Source organism: Pelobates fuscus, chromosome 9, assembly GCF_036172605.1.
Source record: "Pelobates fuscus isolate aPelFus1 chromosome 9, aPelFus1.pri, whole genome shotgun sequence".
NCBI classification, from domain to species: Eukaryota; Metazoa; Chordata; class Amphibia; order Anura; family Pelobatidae; genus Pelobates; species Pelobates fuscus.
Window position 1 is genome coordinate 147327350 of NC_086325.1, and position 22732 is coordinate 147350081.

General features: G+C 45.4%; 1 protein-coding gene and 1 long non-coding RNA gene across 2 annotated transcripts in view; both read left to right on the top strand.

Moving 5' to 3' along the window:
* WHRN (whirlin) overlaps positions 1-22732 on the top strand; it is a 182815-nt gene that overhangs the window by 148467 nt on the left and 11616 nt on the right. Inside the window, exons 6-11 of the mRNA XM_063432685.1 lie at positions 310-343; positions 819-1031; positions 2405-2593; positions 3934-3966; positions 14363-14434; positions 16480-16990. Of these exons, the coding sequence (XP_063288755.1) occupies positions 310-343; positions 819-1031; positions 2405-2593; positions 3934-3966; positions 14363-14434; positions 16480-16990 (1052 nt within the window). The remainder of the gene's footprint in view (positions 1-309; positions 344-818; positions 1032-2404; positions 2594-3933; positions 3967-14362; positions 14435-16479; positions 16991-22732) is intronic.
* LOC134573161 (uncharacterized) lies at positions 17000-22533 on the top strand. Its single transcript, XR_010085307.1, has 3 exons — positions 17000-17382; positions 18077-18279; positions 22229-22533. It is a non-coding gene; the product is annotated as an uncharacterized LOC134573161 (long non-coding RNA).

Below are 22732 nucleotides of genomic sequence, written 5' to 3' on the forward strand. Positions count from 1 at the left end.
TATATGTGTGTGTGTGTGTGTATACAACAATTTTTTTATATCATATTTAAACAGTCACATTTTACATTACTTTAGAAGAGGGTTTCTGAGGGGTGCTTACAGGTGCTCATGATTTACATCCGGCCCTGCATTGGCTACTGCCAGTGTCTATAAACTGGTTGCAGTCTATGTTGGTTGAGTGCATGTTTGAATGTGTGAAGTGGATCGAGGTGGATAGATTGTTCTCTCTCAGCTGTCTAAATAGAACATAAGGATACTGGTTCATTACTGCTCGTCATTGATTGATGGTGGTTGTGTCTCTCTCCACAGGGCTCTCTTTAACCACTCTGAGAACCAGACAAAGGTGAGAACAATTATTTGAAAAGCAGTTACTTACTCCCCGGGTTCTTTTTGTGCTCCCTTGAAAGGTAGTTTAGCCAAAACTTTGGGATTTGAGCTGTTCCTTTTTGCTTTGGTACCCCTTGTCTCTCATACCATCATGTCCCTATGTCATGTGTTGTTTTTTTTTTTTTTTTTTTTTTTTTAAATGTATTTTAATTTATGGATAGCGTATTCCTTTTGTCATTTCATTCAGTCTGATACATGGTTAATGTATAGATTTGTGTATTGATATTGATTATTCTCATAAAATGTGGTTTCTTATTATGAGATGTGCTCCTTATTCTTTCTTTACATTAGTATCCATAGACTCTATTGGGAATAGAGTCATTGAGTGAGCACCCCATCCCTTTACAAGCCTGGTTTTGTTTGGTCTGTTTACTGGTTTTATAGTGTGCCCTCCTTGTTCACTTATCTTATCTACTTGTTCTGCCTTATAGCCATTATTCTATCGTGGCCCGACTGGTTCACAAGTGACTCTGAGCAGTCTAGGAAACCAGAACTTGGCTCTCTTGGAGGAGAGGGCCCGACTACTCCTGACCGAGCCCGAGAGAAGTACCATGTCCTACTACCTGCAGCAATACAAAGAGCGACATATCCCAGTGCAAGCTCTGGTCATGGCTATGTTTGAGCTACTCAACACCCAAGCTAAGGTAACAGATTAGCATCAGTTAGAGAAGGATAACAAGAATAAGATCAAGGAAGAAATGTCACCAAGCTTTGAATTTGTACCTGAATTGCAAAATTCAGAAACCGGTGAAAAACAATTAACATTTATTTGCAAACGAAGTACATTAGAGGTGCAAATTCAACGGTTCCCCCATATTTACATATTTAATTATGGGCAATTTAGGTCTCTTCATTTTTACATTTAGTAAGTTTGTCTTCATTTTGGCTGTTAGTAAATATACTAGAATTAAATCAAATTCAAGGAACTGATTTGACTTATTTTCTGGGTCAAATTTTCTGCTGTAAATGGCAAAGAGTTTAGATTTTTTTTTTGTGGTTAATTTATTGTTTGGGGGTCGTTAGTAAAACCTGTTGAGTTATTATTTTTTAATTAAGCACTGTATAAAATCCACAAACCTCTGTATTATCCACTCCCAAGCCAAACGACAAGAGGCGTAACGCAAGAAATGCATGTTTTCAAGGAAATCAGATCCCTTAAGCTTGGCGTTTTCTCTCTCTTCAAAATATGAAGTGCTTCAACATAGCATAACACAATTTGTTTATTATAAAGCAAATTAAAAACCAATTGAACATTGGCACGAAATCACTCAGAGTATTAGAACTATTTTAAAAATCAGCAGATTGAAATTTTCCATTTCAATTTTATCCTCATCTCTGTGTGTTACATCAAGCAATTAATTATTCATATAAACTGCTAAACGAAGGTTTAATTATGTGATCTGCTATGGGAGGGGTTAAAGGGATAGGATATAGAAAAGGTTTGGGGAGGCAGTACATGATATGCACACAGGAGCTGAATTAAGATACATATATATTATTTATCTCAAAGGTTTGGGTGGAAACAGCCCATCTGTTGTGAGAAAATGAAACAGATAGCCAGGGAATCATGGCTGATAGACAGGGGATCATGGGAGTTGTCGTTCAAAACATCTGGGGGGGCCGCAAGTTGTGCAGGCCTGTTCTACATAAGGGAAGGGTTTATTCACTAAACACCGATCTGTAGCAATATATGCCACCCCAATGACAAAATTTAAAGAAATACGGAAGATTTGGAGAAGTCCCCCAACTCAATTATAGACACAGCTAGGCCATTTTAGCCTACAGTTTGCCATTAAAATTCCAATTCTCTACAATTCGGAGTTTGTAGAATAAACCTGTCCCTATAGTAGAACGAGGATATGGAGATAGTCATAGTTCAAATGATGACAATTGGATTATGTGTGTTTTTATTAATTGACTTCTGTGTTCCATGTTCCTGTTCTTGGTGTATGTCATAAGATAAGACTGTTTACATGTACGTATATTTGTGCTTGCCCCGATAATTCATTTTTCGTAGTTTTCCCTTTTGTCTGAGCTGCGGTCCCAGGTCACCCCACAAGATCTGGTTGTGTTTGATAACATGGTGTTGAAGAGGGAGATTGAGTCAATGAAATCTCGCCACCGATCAGGGGACACCATCTCTGTCCTGTCTCAGAGCCCAAGCACTTCATCCACAGAGAGTCACCAAACAGTCAGCACCGCCAGGGTAAGGGCACTGCATGTGGCATGCAGCACTGCACAGGACTGCTGTAGTGTAGAATTCAACCTATATGCAGTGCCCAAACTAGTAAATGTCACATTCCTTCCAATGACACGTGTACGTGGACCTCATGGTACAGAACAATCAACCAGAATTCAACACTTTCCTCACCTAATATCCACACAGCACTAGTTTCATTCTTAGTTTTAGCATGGTATTGTTGCAACCTTTAGCTACCCTCTGCCTGTCCTCTCTCTTTTACATCTCTGACAGTGTCTCTGGGCTCCCAAACCAGTCCCCGTACACCCCTTCATACAGTCCAGGTTTTCAGTTGGTGTCAGTTTGGGAAATCCCTAAACCTTGAACCAGTGTGGGTGTATGAGGATTGGCTTGAGATCCTGTGATCTACACAGCACTCTCATTATGTCCCTGTGTTAATGCAATGGTCACTTTGTATCACGTCGAAAGACTTTGTGTTTAGAATGTGTGTTGTTTTGCAAGTCTCTATCTAGCTGTCTCTATTTGTGAGTACATAACACTACTGATCTTGTTGTCTCTCCGTGTGTCACTGTGTAAATGTATATTAATGTATTTACTTGACTGTCTCTGTGTGCTATATGAGTGGCATTTTAATTCTGTGTGTGTCTGTGTGCCACTATCTACGTGTCCTTTAATCTCAGTGTATCATGGTGTCACTATATTAATATCCCTCTTGTTCCCACTGCCTCCATGTCTCATTAGGCAGGTGTTGCTATCAAGTGACTGTGCCTATGTATCCACCTGCTTGTCTTTATCTGTTGCCTTATGTTTTTGTTTTTGTATGTTAACATTGTCAATGTGTCTGTTTATAAAGGTGTCTTTTTAAAGCTGGTTTGACCTGTGTGTCACTATGTAGATAGCTCTTATCACTCAAGTTGTTGTGGTCACTAGGAATGTTGACTGTCTGAGTTACTCTTAGATTGTGTGTATGTCTGTGTGTATGCCTGTATTTGTCTTATGATACCCTGTCATTCTAGAACGGGTTTCCCCTTAATCAGGATTTGTGAGGAACTGAATTACAATTTGCAAAGACTTTAGTGAATAATCTCATACATGCATGTGTGAATATGTTTTTTTCACACATACATGTTTGTCACTGACATGTCTGTTTGTATGTATCTAAACAACTGTGTGAGCCACTGATTGAATGTTTGTCTGAATGGCCCTGTGTGTCATTCTATGTAAGATCTTTGTACTTCCCTCTGTGTCTTCCGATCTCTGTCTGGCTGACTTAATGTGTCAATCTATAGATATCCTTGTATTTATTTAGTTACTTCTATGAAATATATTTTGCTTTTGTGTTTCAGGAACGTCTCTTGTGGCTACTGGATGTCATGGAGGTCAGTATTTAATATCTTTTTACTACATTCCTGTTCCTTCACACTTAAATCAGCACTCTTTTTTATGTGATATGGTAAAGACCATAATCACCACACTCGATAGTAGTGGTGATGGTGTAAGGAGTTTTTGGGTGATGTAGCTTTGTTTTCTGTAAAATAAAAATGTCTAACTCTTTAACAAAAGTACAGGGCTCTCGCAAAACCCGAACACAGCCCATTGTTTGCTGCTTAGATACTTTGTAGAAAGCCATTCAATAGCATTATAGAGTGTAAGCACTGAGTGAAACCACCACTAGCAGGTAAGTGGCCAATCTTTGGATGCTGGCAAATATATATTTTTTTGTCAAACTGCTAAGATACAGTTTGACAGAATATGGGGTTACATAACCCAAAGATTCATTACACTGATACCACTACTGTATTTGTAGTGGATATGGGGTCTTAGTGTGTCCCTTTAACAACTACAGCTTATTGCATTTGTTCTGGTGAGTAGAATCATTCCCTTCAGGCCTTTTGCTGTAAACACTGTCTTTTTAGAGAAAATGCACTGTTTACATTACAGCCTAGTGATAGCTTCACTGGCCACTAGAGATGTCGCGAACATAAAATTTTCCGTTCGCAAAAAGCGAACGCGAATTTCCGCAAATATTCGCGAACGGGCGAACCGGGCGAACTGCCATAGACTTCAATAGGCAGGCGAATTTTAAAACCCACAGGGACTCTTTCTGGCCACAATAGTGATGGAAAAGTTGTTTCAAGGGGACTAACACCTGGACTGTGGCATGCTGGAGGGGGATCCATGGCAAAACTCCCATGGAAAATTACATAGGTGATGCAGAGTCTGGTTTTAATCCATAAAGGGCATAAATCACCTAACATTCCTAAATTGTTTGGAATAACGTGCTTTAAAACATCAGGTATGATGTTGTATCGATCAGGTAGTGTAAGGGTTACGCCCACTTCCCAGTGACAGACCAAACTCCCCGTTTAACGCACCGCAAACAACCGCAAACAGTCCATTTGCACAACCGCAAACAGTCCATTTGCACAAGGTTGGATACCAAGCTAGCCATGTCCCATTCCTTGTCCTCACTGATGTCATTGAAGGTCTCTCTTCCTCCACCCAGCCACGTACAACACCAAGGGTCCCCGAAAGGTGACAACAAGCTCTTCCTCTTCACGCTCATCTACGGCCTGATCCAGCACTCTTCACAGGGCACGCTCCAGGAAGAAAAAAAATGGTATGATGTCGCTGATGGTGCCTTCGGTGCGACTGACTTGGTTTGTCACCTCCTCAAAAGGACGCATGAGCCTACAGGCATTGCGCATGAGCGTCTAGTAACGTGGCAAAAAAAATCCCAGCTCCGCAGAGGCTGTACTAGCACCCCAGTCATGCAAATAGTCGTTAACGGCTTTTTCTTGTTGGAGTAGGCGGTCGAACATTAGGAGTGTTGAATTCCAACGTGTCGGGCTGTCGCAAATCAAGCGCCTCACTGGCATGTTGTTTCGCCGCTGGATATCTGAAAAGTGCGCCATGGCCGTGTAGGAACGCCTTCCTGGCCTGCTTCAGGACGTCCTGTAAGCCTGGGTACTTATGCACAAAGCGTTGTACGATCAGATTACACACATGTGCCATGCACGGCACATGTGTCAACTTGCCCAAATTCAATGCCACCAACAAATTTCTTCCGTTGTCACAAACCACTTTGCCGATCTCCAGTTGATGCGGAGTCAGCCACTGATCCATCTTTGCGTTCAGGGCGGACAGGAGTACTGGTCCGGTGTGACTCTCTGCTTTCAGGCAAGTCAACCCCAAGACAGCGTGACACTGCCGTATGCGGGATGTGGAATAGTACCTGGGGAGCTGGGGGGGTGCCGTTGATGAAGACGCAGCAGCAGAAGAGGACTCAGCCGAGGAGGTTATGGAAGAGGATGGAGTAGGAGGAGTAGAGGACGTGGCAGCAGGCCTGCCTGCAAGTCGTGGCGGTGTCACCAACTCCTCTGCAGAGCCACGCATTCCATGCTTGGCAGCCGTCAGCAGGTTTACCCAATGCGCAGTGTAGGTGATATACCTGCCCTGACCATGCTTTGCAGACCAGGTATCAGTGGTCAGATGGACCCTTGCCCCAACACTGTGTGCCAGACATGCCATTACTTCCTTTTGCACAATCGAGTACAGGTTGGGGATTGCCTTTTGTGCAAAGAAATTTCGGCCGGGTACCTTCCACTGCGGTGTCCCAATAGCTACACATTTTTGGAACGCCTCAGACTCCACCCGCTTGTATGGTAAAAGCTGGCGGGCTAAGAGTTCAGACAAGCCAGCTGTCAGATGCCGGGCAAGGGGGTGACTTTGTGACATTGGCTTCTTACGCTCAAACATGTCCTTGACAGACACCTGACTGTGGGCAGATGAACAGGAACTGCTCAAGGCGAGAGACAGAGTGACGGATGGTTGAGAGGGGGCAAGGAGGACAGCAGTGGTTGACGTGGCTGAAGATGCTGGACCAGGAGGAGGATGGTGGCTTTGAGTTTGTGTGCTGCTTGTACTCATGTGTTGATCCCATAGGTGTTTGTGATGTGCGATCAAGTGCCTTCGCAAAGCAGTTGTACCTAGGTGGGTGTTGGACGTCCCACGACTCAGTTTCTTTTGGCACAGGTTGCAAATGGCATCGCTGTTGTCAGAGGCAGACACACCGAAAAAATGCCACAGGTTGCAAATGGCATCGCTGTTGTCAGAGGCAGACACACCGAAAAAATGCCACACTGCTGAGCTCTGCAATGACGGCATTCTGGTGGTGGCAACAGCATGCGTTGATTGCCGTGCTGTCTGACTGACCCCGGGTATCGATGCATGCTGTCTGACTGTGCCACTAGCTCCTTGCGACGACCTCCCCCTGCTTCCAACTCGTCTCCTCCTCCTCTCTGTCTCCCGATCTGAACTTTCCCCCTGTTCTTCTTCTCTTCTAGCGGGCACCCACGTGACATCCACGGACGCATCATCATCATCAACCGCTTCACTTGTATCTGACAACTCAGCAAAGGAAGCAGCAGCGGGTACAACATCATCATCATCATCACACCGTACGTCCATGTGTATAATGCTGCCTGACTGAGACATATCCCTGTTATCTACATCCTCTGGCAATAATGGTTGCGCATCACTCATTTCTTCCAACTGATGTGTAAATAACTCCTCTGACAGATCAAGTGAAGCGGCTGTGGTGCTAGTGTTGGTGGTGGCGGCAGGCGGGCGAGTGGTAACTTGAGAGGTGCCCGAAGCTAAGCTGGAGGAGGATGGTGCGTCAAGGTTCCGAGCGGAAGCTGTAGAAGATTGGGTGTCCTGTGTTAGCCAGTCAACTATGTCCTCAGAACTTTTCAAGTTCAGGGTACGTGGCCTCTGAACACTGGGCATTATTCTAGGGCCAAAGGGAATCACAGCACCACGACCACGACGGCCCCTGAGGGATGGCCTGCCTCTGCCTGTCATTTTTTTTTCGATTAGTGGTACTATGCGTGCAAGCTACTGTGACAACAGATATGAGTGGCACTGTGCACTGGCAGAAGTTGGCAGAGTAGACGCTGTAGGCCTGACACACACGCTTGCAGACAACTAACTCCTATTCAATCTATTACAGTCAAAATTGTATTTTATTTTTTTTTAAATGTACACTACTGTTACACCAGATATGAGTTGCACTGGTGTGACACTGTGCCCTGGCAGGCCCTGAAACGCACACGTGTGAAGGAAACTGACTGCTATTATTTCACAGTCAAATTTCTAGTTTGTTTTTTTAATGTACACTACTGTTACACCAGATATGAGTTGCACTGGTGTGACACTGTGCCCTGGCAGGCCCTGAAACGCACACGTGTGAAGGAAACTGACTGCTATTATATTACAGTCAAAAAAGGTTTTCTTTTTTTAAATGCAAGCTATTGTGACACCAGATATGAGTGGTGGCACTGGGCAAGTGGGTACAGTATACGCTGTGAGCCTGACACACACGCTGGCAGGCAGGCAACTGCAATTAGATTACACAGGAAAAAAAAAAAGCAGACTAATGTTCTAGCCCTAAAAAGGGCTTTTTGGGGTGCGGTCCTTACAGCAGAGATCAGATGAGTCCTTCAGGACTGTAGTGGACACTTAATACACTAGCCTAGCTATTGATTTCCCCATTAAATCAGCAGCAGCTACACTGTCCCTCCTCTCACTAAGAATGCAGCTTCCGGGGGGCGGGGCCTAGCTGTCATGGAGGAAAGACGCACTTCGTGTGAGCTCCCTCAATATCTCACTTTAAGCAGCTATCAACAAGCGAATTTCACCCCAGAAGGGGATGACCCAGCAATGTTGCTCCTACCTGACCGACCCGACATGCTTAATAGCAGTCAGCAACTCGACAGAGTTTTACTTACCTCCACGTGGCAAGTGTGGCCTGGTGCTCACCGGGCGGGAGAGGCGGCCGATCTCCCAATCCTGGGATGCCCAGGAGCAACTACTTCCCGGCAGGAGCTCCGTTAACCCCCCCTCGGACCGGTGGGGGTTATCCCGGTCCACCCCTGAGAGGCTGTCTGGAGCTAATGGACGCACAGAGCACAGCTGCCCAGGCTGACATACTCATCTGCGACTCTCCCAATATGGCGGCAGCCGCGTGTCCTTCTGGTACCAGCAAAGCATGGCAGGATATTGAGTCTAAGCTGGACAGACTCTTTAATCAATTTTGGAAGCAAATAACAAGCAGGAAGCCCCAACAAGCTCCACCACAGCCCCAAAAAGCTCCACCACAGCTAAGCGAAGCAGTCCCCATTAAAATCCACCAACGCAAAAGGCGTCGAAGACGGGACCGGAGGCACAAACAGAAATGCAGAGCCTGCCCCACGTCAAGCACTCGCCTCCACCTTAAGCCACCACAATCCTGCACCGGACGTGAAGCACCACCGGGACAGATCCGACCACCCGACAAAACAAGCTTCCACCACCTCAAACCGTGAACCAGGCACTCAGCCAGAGACTTGTCTTTGTTTTTCCAGGTTTTAGGGACTCCCAGGGTCTGCACCTGGCGCCCAGAAGGGATCGGATGAGCACAAGCAATAAACAGCAGCCTGCAAAGCATGTCCCACTATAGCCGATCCTCCACACCATGCCTTTGATCACATGAACTGCTCTCTGCACATTAACTAATCGTAAAGTAGCAAGCGTTTAAACATGTCATTATTTCACCTCCTAAAGAGTTTATTGTCGTAGTTCCTTACATGCCTTTACCTTAACCGTTCATGTATTATGTTATTCACTAGTCTCATCTCATGGGGCGACTCACACTTGATTTATAACTAGTGGTGGAGCTGCTGATATAAATACACAGTTGATAACGTGCAAGCTACACCCTAAACATGACGGCCATCTTTCACAACAATGTACTGCTATATACTCATACCCTCAGTGCAACTAGCCATGATATATGCACGTTAAGCCTAGCATGCTCAAATATAACACACTTCTGTCTAAAAAAAAAAAAAGAATGCAGCTTCCGAATGAATCTAAAATGGATGCTGTCCAGGAGGTGGGAGGGTCTGGGAGGGAGGGTCTGCTGCTGATTGGCTGCAATGTGTCTGCTGACTGTGAGGTACAGGGTCAAAGTTTACTCAATGATGACGAATAGGGGGTGGACCGAACATCGCATATGTTCGCCATCCGTGGTGAACGCGAACAAGCTATGTTCGCCAGGAACTATTCGGGACATGTCTACTGGCCACTCCTCAGATGGCTGTTAGAGATCCTTCCTGGGTCATGGCTGACTAAAATATATCTAAACATTCAGTATCTCCTCCCTCTGCATGCAGATACTGAACTTTCCTCATAGAGATTCATTGATTCACTTCATCTCTATGAGGAGATGCTCATTGGCCAGGGCTGTGTTTGAATCATGCTGGCTCTGCCTCTGATCTGCCTTCTTGTCAGTCTCAGTCAATCCTATGGGGAAGCATTGTGATTGGATCAGGCTACCACTTCTGATGATGTCAGCAGACAGCTTGTTTTTCTGAGGCAAACAGCATGCAGATCTACAGCTTCAGGCTTGAATACTGTAAGATTTTGCTATATTTATGGAGGCATGAGGGACCCAGGGGGGCTAGATGGTGGTTTTAACACCATAGGGTCAGGAATACATATAGTGATCGTTGCCTATTTTAGATTTGCCTTTATAATCATTTTCATTTTTGTCTTAGCCCCCCCCCCCCCACACACACACACATTCACCCCTTCTTTAATTTTTGAAATACTCAGAAACAATTTGCCAGTATACCCACACTTGGCTATTTATGCTTAAATTTGCAAACTTGACTGGACCACCAGGAAATGTAAGCAGGGGACAAAACATACACAAAACACTCAGCCACACTCAGATTCCCTTACACACACATGCACACACACACACAGAATTCAGCCACCACACACACAATATTCAGCCAGCATACAGCTCTCGGCCTGTGAGTATTATTGCTGTGGAGCTCTGTTATACATTAGACACAAAAAGAATACTGAGCTCCTACAACACAGGGACATTAGGGTAGAAAGGAGAGAGAGAGAGAGAGAGAGGGATTCCTGCCATAAATGGGGATTATCCTTCCTAGATAGAGACACTTAGGAGGTATGTAATCAGGCTATGGTTACTATTTATCCTCACTGAAAGAGAAAACACTTGTGATCAAGGCACATTATAGAGTTATCCAGCTACACACAATGTTTATATCTATTCTCCCCTCCTAATCAGACCAGGTCCAGGGAGTAGCTTTGCGTTTGCCGAGTTTAGTCGTTTAGAGCTGCCATAGCTGCAGTTGTTGCCATGGTGACGAATGCCTGTATGAGTCCGGCCTAGCTGGTAGAGACTTGCTGTACACAGCGGAACACCGGGCTCACTCACTGGAAGCTGAGGAGTAAGGGCTGCTTGGTTATAACGGCTTCTAGCACTCTATGTCAACCTGCTGGCCACTCCCCACCACAACAACATTATTCCCCATATTATACACACTGCTCACCACTATTGAGTAAAAATGCTACCCCCCCCCCCCCCCCCCAGATTTGTGGGGTTTGCAATGCCCATGGGAAAGAGAGCTTTAGACATATCTCCATTCCGTCTAAGAGGATAGCTTCTTGATCCACAGATAAATTCGGACTGCCATTCTGGGGTTAAGAAGTAATTTTTTCCTAGTTTGATGCTAAATTGGAAGTTGTTTGAACTAGATTTCTGGCCTTCTTTTGTATCAACAGCAAAAAACAGAAGCGAGAAAGGCTGAACTTGATTGGTCCTTGTCTCTTTTCAGCCTATGTAACTATGTAACAATGATATGTCATATCTCCAGCCTTCCTTATGTTTGTTTTTTTTAATAATACCTAATAGTTAAACATCTTCAAAGCCAATTTGGGAGCATCTGATGCGTTAATATTTTCTTTACTTTTTGGAAGTAGATGTTTGTTGTATTTAAGCACCCTAATGGACTTTCAGCATATGTTTAAATGCTATTACCCAAAGCCCCTCTTCTAAAAGCATTTCTACCTCTCCCAACTCACTATTTAGTCAATGGCCCTCTTGTCTCATCAATCCCCAGCTATGCCCACCCTTCATCTTGTTTACTCTAAGCTTCTGACATTACAATGACATTTCCATGTAAGAAAAAACATCTGCCCGTGTGTATTAGCATAATTCTTGCAAAATGCCTCTGCATTCATTAAACCGTTTTAAAATGTATATTCATTCTCCATGATAACATTAAAATTAATCTTTTGATTTCGATGTAGTGAGTTCTTAGCAGTAGATACAGTTGGGAGAAGCACTGAACTGTGACAGGTAGGAGAACTTTAATTTCAGTAAGAGAAGCTGCTCCATACCCCTTGTTATTTTCATAGTCGGGTAAATAGTTCCTTAGATTTACACAAGAACCAGAGGCATTTTTCGTATCGGGTGGAATGTTCAGCAATGTATCTCATCTTGATGGATCTCCCCAAAGTACGAAAATACATGTTTACTTTTTACGGCTTACAGACAAAGTGATCTATACTGGTTGTGATACAAAATATGTTTTTAGATTAGAGCTGTTTTGTAGTTTCTTGGCATTCGATGATTATGACCAGATGCGTTATCTGAAGATAATTATGTCTATAAATATGCATTTTATGAGATACCCCCAAGCAAGCAACCAATACAAGTAAATTAGAATCCATAATACATACAAGACAGCAAAAAGACATTAAGCAGTCATTTTCAACTGGAGTGCCATATTTCCTCAGTTATTTCAGGACTAAATTTATCTGAATTCTCGGAAAGCCACAACTGTTTGGTTACTCTTGGTACAAATCATAGGTGTGAATTCCTCTGTGATGCTCATATATTAAAAGAAAAATTAACCATACTTGAATAATGGAAAATTTAAAAAATAACACTCACATTAACGTGGAGCTTGCAATAGCTCCTGAATTAAAAAGAAGGTGCTGGGATTCAGGGTTTCTTGTTGTTGTTTTTTTTTTGTTTTGTTTTTTAAATTATTATTTACCTTTTTTAAAGAGAACAGAAATAAAAAGTATGGTGCAGTGACATATGAAAGAAGAAACACATACTAAAAAAAAATTATTTCTATAGAAAGAAATTTAAGTTTTATTTTAAGGTAGTTAACAATGAATATTGAAATTAAGCTGAATATGTCATGTCTTTTTTATTTTTGCATAGTAATATGTCCTATTTTTAAGTTATTTTGTGTAAAGAAGGAATTAAATTAAATAGTTGCACCCGGTATGAGATTCGATTGATACCCTATGGTTAGCCAACTCAAGATGCAAAAAGGACCAGGTACATTGGCACACCTTATGTGATTGATTTCTATAGGAACGATACTGCAAGATTTCAAAACATAGGTTGGATTTAAACTTGTCAAGCTAAATAATATTCTAACTACTTCTGTCTAAGCCTTATCAAGGATGTAAAGTAAAATTGTTTGCATTTACCATAAATTAACTAATAAATTAACACATTTTAAAAAAACGTAAACAAAATTTAACACATTTAAAAAAACTTAAACAAAATAGAAGACTTATCTTCTTATTTTTAATGTTCAAAAATCAAAAAGATCACTGATTGATACTGTTTCATTGTTATTGTCATATCTATGTATAATATTGAAATTAATACAAATTAATTTATAAAAAAAAAAAAAAAAGAATCACAAATCTTTTTTAAGCTATTAAACTGTTATTGAAAATAATGTGAATGTAAGAAGGTGTTAAACGAGTGCTCAGTGTTCCAACATCCACTTGGGATACTAACACACTCGATTCTAAACAGTATTTTCATTATATCTTCTAACATATGCTACTAACAATAATGGCTTTTTAGTTTGTTTTTGTTGTTAATGGATGAAACTGCAGCAATTATTTTTTTTATAGGTATCACTGGGTGAAATTGACGACAATCCCGTGTTGATTAGCGTTGACGGTTCAGATTCTCCAAATGGTTAAATTATTAGAAACTAGAGAGTTTATTAATTAAACTTGGAGTTGTGCATAATTGACAAGGCACATGAAAAATTTAGCCCAAAATAGTCTAATCGGAAAAAGTCTCCAAGTCAGCTATTTTTCCAACTTGTCAGTTCTTGCCTGAAATGTGCAAGTCTCTCATCAATTCTTCACAATCCCCTCAAGTAAAAGTTCAATTTCCACCAGTGTGGGGACAACACCTGTTCTTGTACTCACATCTCGTTGGCAGGTCCTTTCCCGGAGCATTGACAAGTTAAATCTTTCTTCCAGGAGATGGCAAATTAGCTGCAGCGGAGACAAAGTGCTATAACGCATAGAGTGAGCTTCTGCCGAGAATGTCGTTGATGCTTAATGTGATTAAGGAGTGCCATATGTTTAAAATTACTGCATTAATGTCTTGTAGGCAATGAAATGTATGCTAGATTTCTTCGAAAAAATATACAAGAAGTACATGGGATATGCATATATCTTGGAGCATATAATTTATTACACACACTCACTCACACACACACACACACACAGACACACACACTACTCCATGTCAAACAGCACGCATTGTCTCAAGCAGTTTTGACTATGCAGTCTCCATAACTCAGGATGTGATAATAGGGAAATTTGCATCAAGGAATGTGTGGGAAAACAATGATCATAAAATATGTCATAGTACATACACACATCATGAAGCGGAACCCCTGCGTAATGTTTCCACGTCATAAATATTCAAGATTTTTCTGAAGTCAAAGATTGGTCAAATTTTATACCCTAAGTAGTGTCGTGATATATCTGTGCACTCGCTTGTATTAGAGTGTGCCCACAAGAATATAGCTATGGTTTATATTATATTTTGTGTATGACTGTCTGTTGTGTTTCACATAGAATGGGAAGGATCCGGAGGGAAATACAGTCTCTGGAAGCCTCACTCCAACCACTCTGCCTGATATCTCTTTGGTGAGTAAGCCAAATACTGTACAGAGACAGTGTTCTGCCCATCTTAGCGTGTCAATGTTACACTGGCTCGGCCACTTCAGAACCTTAATGTGCTTCTTCTTGAGCCACTCCTTTGTTGCCTTGGCTGTGTGTTTTGGGTCATTGTCATGCTGGAATACCCATCCACGACCCATTTTCAATTGCCCTGTCTGAGGGAAGGAGTTTCTCACCCAAGATTTGATGGTACATGGCCCCGTCCATTGTTCCTTTGATGTGATGCAGTTGTCCTGTCGCCCTAGCAGAAAAACAACCCTGAAGCATAATGTTTCCACCTTGGGTCATAGGCAGCATTCCTCCTCCTCCAAACACGGCAAGTTGAGTTAATGCCAAAGAGCTCGATTTTGGTCTCATCTGACCACAACACTTTCACCCAGTTTTCCTCTGAATCATTCAGGTGTTCACTGGCAAACTTCAGACGGGCCTGTACATGTGCTTTGTTGAGCAGGGGGACCTTGCGGGCACTGCAGGATTTCAGTCCTTCATGACGTAGTGTGTTACCAATTGTTATCTTGGTGACTATGGTCACTATTAGCTTCTCACCTTGTCAGGAGCCAATAACTGGGCTCCAAGTATGCAAATGTAGTGCTAGTGCTAGTGCTTAAGTATATTGATTTTATTGTTTTAATGTTATATTTACAATAAATTTTATATTTTTCATTCAAGTGGACTAGTGATATATTTATGCTGCTGCAAAGAAGGGCTGTGTCACTCTATATTTGACACTACATTTGCATACTTGGAGCCCAGTTATTGGCTCCTGACAAGGTGAGAAGCTAATTGTTATCCATACCTGACAATCTATTTTACCAAGGATTTCTGCACCAGGGTTAGCATTGCTTCCCTGTTTTCTCTGTTTTTGTCTCCATCTTGAGGTTTTCTACCTACCATGGATGTATAAGGACCTCCTTATTATCTACCTATATCTCCTGAGAATTCCAGGAGTAAGTGTTTACTTTATTGTTAAAGCGCTCCACATTTTGCACTATTTGGCATGCATTTGCACAATAGCGTTTTTTGTACATATTTGATTGTTAGTAGGTTGGAGAGTTCCTACTTTTGGTGTGTGAGCTGCTACCACTTTGTTGTGTACTGTACTGCAATATATTCCTTTTAAGCGCCCTTTATCACAGAACGATCATTCTATTATGATTATTACAATACTTTATTTATAAAATGGCATCACGTTCCGCAGTGCTGTCCATGGGTACAATTGGTACAAGTAAAATTACGCAAGTAAGCAAAAAATACAAAATTTGACAAACTAAGATAAGGGCCCTATTACGGTAGAAATTACAATCTAGATGGGTGGTGGGGGCTGCAAGGGTGAGAATTATGTTTATAGAAAGTGAGATGAGGGCATTTAGTGGGTAAGTGGGAAGCTTTAGTTAAGGAGTTGAGTGGTAGCCTTTCCTGAACTATAATGTCCTTAAGGAATATTTAAAGAAAGGTAGACTATGAAAAGGTTTGACCACATAGGGAAGTGAAATTCTGCAGTCCAGCATGGGAAGAGGTGGTAAGTTGGAGTATGCATGTTTGAGAATCTTGAATTTCATACTGCTGTGAATAGGGAGCCAGTGTAGGGACCCGCAGAGAGGTGCAGCACATACAGAGTGATGGGTAAAGTGGATTAGAGGAATTAAGACTGGGAGAGCCAGGAGAGATGAAGAACCGTTAGTAGGTTATTGCAGCAGTTAAGAGGAGAAATAACAAGGGAGTCAATGAGTTGCTTAGTAGTATCAGATATCAAAAACAGACGCATTTTGGAAATATTGCGTAGGTAGTTGCGGCAGGATAAAGAAAACAATTGGATGTGGGGGATAAAGGAAAGATTGGTGTTAAGTGTAACTTTCTAGTCTGTGGCATAAGAGGACCTTAAATAGTCCTCTGGCTTGTACTCTGGTTCTGATTATTATATTATTACCCTGACAAGTTCAGGATTTATTTTTCAGAGATTCATTTTTTTTAAATTTAGAATGTGGATCATAAACATATTATCATGTTTACAGGATGATGTTTCCTCGTTTCTTGAAGAACCCCCGAATTCCCAGCCACTTCAACCTCCTCCTCCACCCACAGAAGACCACCCAATTCAGCGGCGGCCTCATGCTGGAGAAAGAGCACAGCGCCCCTCCTCTGGTTCATCTCAGTCAGGGCTGTTCTTCACTGTACCCCCCAATACTAGCCCAACACTACCCCCACTGACTCCACCTCCCCTATCCTCCCAGACACAGAACTCGAATGAAGCGATTTACGCCACCATCTCTCCCAAGTTTAAGAACCCTACACTACCTGCAGCCCAGCTGGCTCTGGTCACGCAGCTACCCCTCACACCATTTCCAAGGGTGCAGTCACCTGCTAGGTTAAAGGTTGAGCCTGAGAACTCCCCACCATCTCCTTCACCAACCCATGCGGCCGCTGCAGATTGCCAGACCACTCAACACTTCGTTATGGTGGAGGTTCATCGCCCCAACAGTGAACCAGATGTTAATGAAATCCGAGCTCTACCACAAACACGAGGTGAGTGATCTTAACATAACTTAAACTCATTAATTGTGGAAGAAATTGAGCCATAATAAGATAGCCATTCCTTCAATCTCTGCGTGTCTAAACACCAAAAAATCTTGATATTGTAACACATGCAAATTTCAATCATCAAAAATTACTGCTTCTTGCATATTATTCAACTCATTTTGTGTGCACACAGCCAGAGGAGCTATGGTTAATGGACAGTGACACTCACAGCTGTGACTCCCGTTGTCTGTCATTCTCAGAACTTTTGCAATTCCCTAATCTAGCAATGTCACACACAAAGGATAGCTCAGTATCACAGCATGATATATAGAAAAAAGGCTTTTAGCACTTATGTAGTTTTGCACGTTAAGGGATCTCCATTAAAATGTGACATACAGGTTGTGGCGGTACCAGCCTTGCCACTGGGCATTGGAGAAGACTGATTGCCAGCCTCCTGCCATGTGACTATGGCCCCTGAGATGTATTGCCTGCTCTCCTGTACTGCTGAGGATTGCTACCCCTTAGGTGGATTTGGCTATGGAGCTTGTGTAGTGCCCTCTGTTGGTAGCAACAGTAATATGCACTACCTGAATAGCAAGACTGGTAATTTGCATATTCGGGTAGATTTGCATATCGCTAATTCTGCATGCAGGAGAGACATTTGTGTTAATTATGGTCTTCCCCACCTATTTATAAATATGTAATTATGTTATAATAAGTCACTGAATGTTGCCTGCTATGATTTGACTGTTTGTAATTTTATTGAGTTTTCACAGCAATGTTAATGTAATGACCAAATGGGCTAGTCCCAAGTAAAATAAAGATTTTGTCAGTTCTACTTCACCCTCAATTTGGAGTCCTGTCTCTTATTGGGGGAATCTGCTACAAGGGATTGCTATGCTCTGCATATTCCCTTGCTATAATCACTCCTAAGCTCTTTTAAGAGCTCGTTCCTGCTTCGCTCTGGAAGGAAGAGAGGTTCGTCCTGCGGTGGTTGTGTTGTCGGCTAGAGTGCTTGGAATCCTCAAGAAGTGCTAGGAGCATCCATCAACGGAGGTACCCAGTCGGGGTGCCAGGTGATCCGTTACACAGGTGTCCCTCAGGCTGACACATACACACAGTCTGGCAATGTGACACACAGGTTACCTCAGATAACAAGGTCACACACAGGGTTCTCAGTCCTAAAATGTCACACAATGAGAGTTACCTCAGACTGACCATGTCCCAAAAAGGCAGTTCTCACCAACTTTATTGACCAAGGCACACCACGTCCCTTTTACCTGCCCCCGTGTTCAGTGGCGGCTCTAGACTTGGCGAGGCCTTAGGCGAGACTCATACATGAGGCCCCCCACTAACACCATTATTGAAAAAAATAGCAGTTGATTTGTGTGTATAAGAAGCTGTAGATATATTGAAGAGGGAGCTTGCAGCACTGGATATAGAGAGCTAGTCTATGTATACATTGTTGCATTGTCTACCTCTGTGTGCCTGAGAATGTGTGTCTGGCAGGGAGTATCCTTGTATATGTATGTATGTTTCTCTGAGCATGTGTATGTTTGTGTACTGCCTGTGGCCTTTGGCACTGAGTTTATGGCGGAGCTATTTTATGACAGTGTGTATAATTATTGCCTTCAGGGGGAGACGGGGTGAGTAAAGGGGTAACTGTGGCAGGGTGAGTGTAAAAGAGCAGGAGGGTGCCAAAGTGTATGGAGGTGGGTGCCAGAGTGTTGAGGGTTGACAGTGAGAATGAAGGGAGGTGCCCGTGTGTGCGGAGGGAGAGACCGTGTGTATGGAGGGGTGTCAGTGTGCCTAGAGAGTGGTGGCAGAGTATGTGGGGGAAATGACATAGTGTGAGGGGTGGTGACAGTGTGAGAGGGTTACATTAGTAAAGGGGTGTGACAGAGTGAGAGGGGTTGACAGAGTGAGAGGGAGGGTGACATAGTGAAGGTGGGTAACAGAGTAAGAGGGGGGTAACAGAGTAAGAGGGGGGTAACAGAGTAAGAGGGGGGTAACAGAGTAAGAGGGTGGGTGACAGAATAAGAGGGTGGGTGACAGAATAAGAGGGTGGGTGACAGAATAAGAGGGTGGGTGACAGAATAAGAGGGTGGGTGACAGAATAAGAGGGTGGGTGACTTAGTGTGAGGGGGTGAAAGTGTGAGGTGGGGTGACAGTGTGTGGGGAGCGACAGGGTGAGGTGACAGAGTACGGGTGGGTGACAGTGTGGGGGGGTCACAGGGAGACCTAGTGTGAGAGGGAGGGTGACATTGTGTAGGGGGGTGAGAGTGGGAAGGGGTGGCATTATGTGAGAGGTGAGAGACCTAGTGTGTGAGAGGGAGACCTACTGTGAGAGGGGGGAGACCTAGTGTGAGAGGGTGGGTGACATTGTGTAGGGGGTAACAGAGTAAGAGGGGGTGACATTACTGTGAGAGGGGGGTGACAGAGTGTGATGGGGTGACAGAGTGTGAGAGGGTGACAGAGTGTGAGGGGCTGACAGAATGTGAGGTGGGGTGACATAGTGTTAAGGGCTGACAGTGTGTGGTGGGGTGACTGTGTGGTGGGGTGACTGTGTGGTGGGGTGACATAATGTGAGGTGGGGTGACATAATGTGAGGTGGGGTGACATAATGTGAGGTGGGGTGACATAATGTGAGGTGGGGTGACATAATGTGAGGTGGGGTGACATAATGTGAGGTGGGGTGACTTGGTGAGAGGGGGTGACAGTGTTAGGGGCTGACAATTTGAGGTGGAGTGACATGGTGAGAGGGGATGACATAGTGTTAGGGGCTGACAATGTGAGGTGGGGTGACAGGCTGAGAGGGGGTGACATATTGTTTGGGGAGTGGCAGGGTGAGGTGACAGAGTAAAGGGGGTGATATAGTGTGGGGGGGTCACAGGGTGGGTGACAGAGTAAGAGGTGGGGTGACAGGGTGAGGGGGGTGACAGGTGGGGTGAGAAGGGGTGACAGGGAGGTAACAGGGTGAGGGGGTGACAAGGTGAGAGCGGGTGAGAGGGAGGTGACAGGTGGGGTGGCATGTTGAGAATGGGTGAGGAAGGTGACAGGTGGGGTGGCAGGGTGAGAGGGTGTGACAGGTGGGGTGACAGATGGGTTTGCTGGGTGATAGGTGGGGTGGCAGGGTGAGAGGGGTGACAGGTGGGGTGACAGGGTGAGGGAGGCGACAGGGTGAGGGGGGTGACAGGTGGGGTGGTTGCAGGGTGAGGGGTGTGACAGGGTGAGGGGGGTGACAGGTGGGGTGGTTGCAGGGTGAGGGGGTGACAGGGTGAGGGGGGTGACAGGTGGGGTGGTAGGGTGAGGTGGGGTGACAGGATGAGGTGACAGCATAAGGGGGGTGACAGTGGGGGGTCACAGGGTGGGTGACAGAGAAAGAGAGGGTGACATGGTGAGAGGAGGTGACAGTGGGGTGGCATGGTGAGAGGGGGTGACAGGGGGTGGCAGGGTGAGGGGGTGACAAAGTGAGGGGGTGGCAGGGTGAGGGGGGTGACAAAGTGAGGGGGTGACAGGTGGGGTGGCAGGGGGAGGGAGGTGACAGTGTGAGGTGGTGTGACTGGGTTAGGAGGGTGGCAGGTAGGGTGGCTGGGTGGGGAGAGTGACAGGTGGGGTGGCTGAGTGAGGGGGGTGACAGGTGGGGTGGCTGGGTGACAGATGGGGTGACTGGGTGAGGGGGGTGGCAGATGTTGCAACAGGGTGAGGGGGTGGCAGGGTGGGGTGACAGGGTGAGGGGGTGATAGGTGGGGTGGCTGAGTGAGGGGGTGGCAGGGTTACAGATGGGGTGACTGGGTGAGGGGGTCGCAGATGGGGTGACAGGGTGAGGGGGTGGCAGATGGGGCGACAGGTGGGGTGGTTGCAGGGTGAGTGGTGTGACAGGGTTAGGAGGGTGGCAGGTAGGGTGGCTGGGTGGGGAGAGTGACAGGTGGGGTGGCTGGGTGACAGATGGGGTGACTGGGTGAGGGGGGTGGCAGATGTTGCAACAGGGTGAGGGGGTGGCAGGGTGGGGTGACAGGGTGAGGGGGTGATAGGTGGGGTGGCTGAGTGAGGGGGTGGCAGGGTTACAGATGGGGTGACTGGGTGAGGGATGTGGCAGATGGGGCGACAGGGTGAAGGGGTGGCAGATGGGGTGACAGGGTGAGAGGGTGATGGGGGGGTGACAGGTGGGGTGGCTGGGTTACAGATGGGGTGACTGGGTGAGGGGGTGGCAGATGGGGTGACAGGGTGAGGGGGGTGACAGGTGGGGTGGCAGGGTGACAGGGTGAGGGGGTGGCAGATGGGGTGACAGGGTGAGGGGGTGACAGATGGGGTGACTGGGTGAGGGTGGTGGCAGGGTGGCAAATGGGGTGACAGGGTGACAGGTGGGGTGGCATGGTGACAGATGGGGTGACTGGGTGAGGGGGTGGCAGGGTGGGGTGACAGGGTGACAAATGGGGTGACTGGTGGGGTGGCAGGGTGACAGATGGGGTGACTGGGTGGCAGATGGGGTGACAGGGTGACAGATGGGGTGACAGGGTGACAGATGGGGTGACAGGGTGAGGGGTGGCAGATGGGGTGGCAGGGTGAGGGGGTGGCAGGGTGGCAGATGGGGTGACAGGGTGAGGGGGGCAACAGATAGGGTGACAGGTGGGGAGGCAGGGTGACAGGTGGGGTGACTGGGTGAGGGGTGGCAGATGGGGTGGCAGGATGAGGGGGGGTGACAGATGGGGTGACTGGGTGAGGGGGGTGGCAGATGGGGTGACAGGGTGGGTGGCAGGGTGACAGGTGGGCTGGCAGGTACCTTTTTCCCTGGTGGTCCAGTGGTGTCAGACTCCCTGGTGGTCCAGTGGTGGCAGTCAAACTCCCTGGTGGTCCAGTGGGCTCTGCGATCTGCAGCTCTGCCGGATGCAGAGCTGCAGACCACATGGTGAAGTGTCTCGCGATCTTCAGTCAGAGCGTTGCCATGGTAACCCGCGGCAACGCTCTGATTGGCTAGAGATCGCGAGACACTTCAGTCTGCAGCTCACACCCGGCGGAGCTGCAGACTGAAGGCTGGCTCTCCCGGTCAGACTGACAGGAGGGGCCTCGCACCCGGCGGCATACAGGGGAAGCCGCCGGGCCCCCTCCTGTGTCGGGTCCTCAAGGACCCGACATGTCAGTCTGCCCTATGGCAGTTTAGGCGGCCGCGAGGCCCCACACAGCGCGAGGCCTTAGGCGGCCGCCTAAACCGCCTAATTAGAGAGCCGCCTCTGCCCGTGTTAGATACAAATGCGTAATTCTAGCTAGACTGACATTAGCTGTAAGTGATTGGGGAATATTTAGCAAAGTGTTCTGAAAAGTGACAGTTAAGTTGCTTCTATTTAATTGTAATTCATTTCACAAGTGTTTTAGAAGTGTAATATCCAAGAAATATCCAAATTTACAGTGGCTGAAAAAAGAGAAGTATATCAGAATACTTTTCTGTGGGAAAAAAAAAGTGATGGAAAAATTGCTAAAATTAGAAAATGTTGCCATCATGCTGTCATTCTTTCATCATAGCTTCTATCTGTTATATTTTTTGTGTTGTATGATTCGTGATGTTAACATTTTGTTTGAGACTTTGGGGGAGCTTTACGAAATGATCAGAAAAGTGACTGTTATATTTGGTCTCTAATCTGTTCCTATCTATAAAACTGTTGTAAAAGTTTTTTTATTGGACAGTCACAGGCCACTCACAGCTATATATGGCGTCGGCAATCGACATTTCCAGGTTGGAGTCACAGCTTG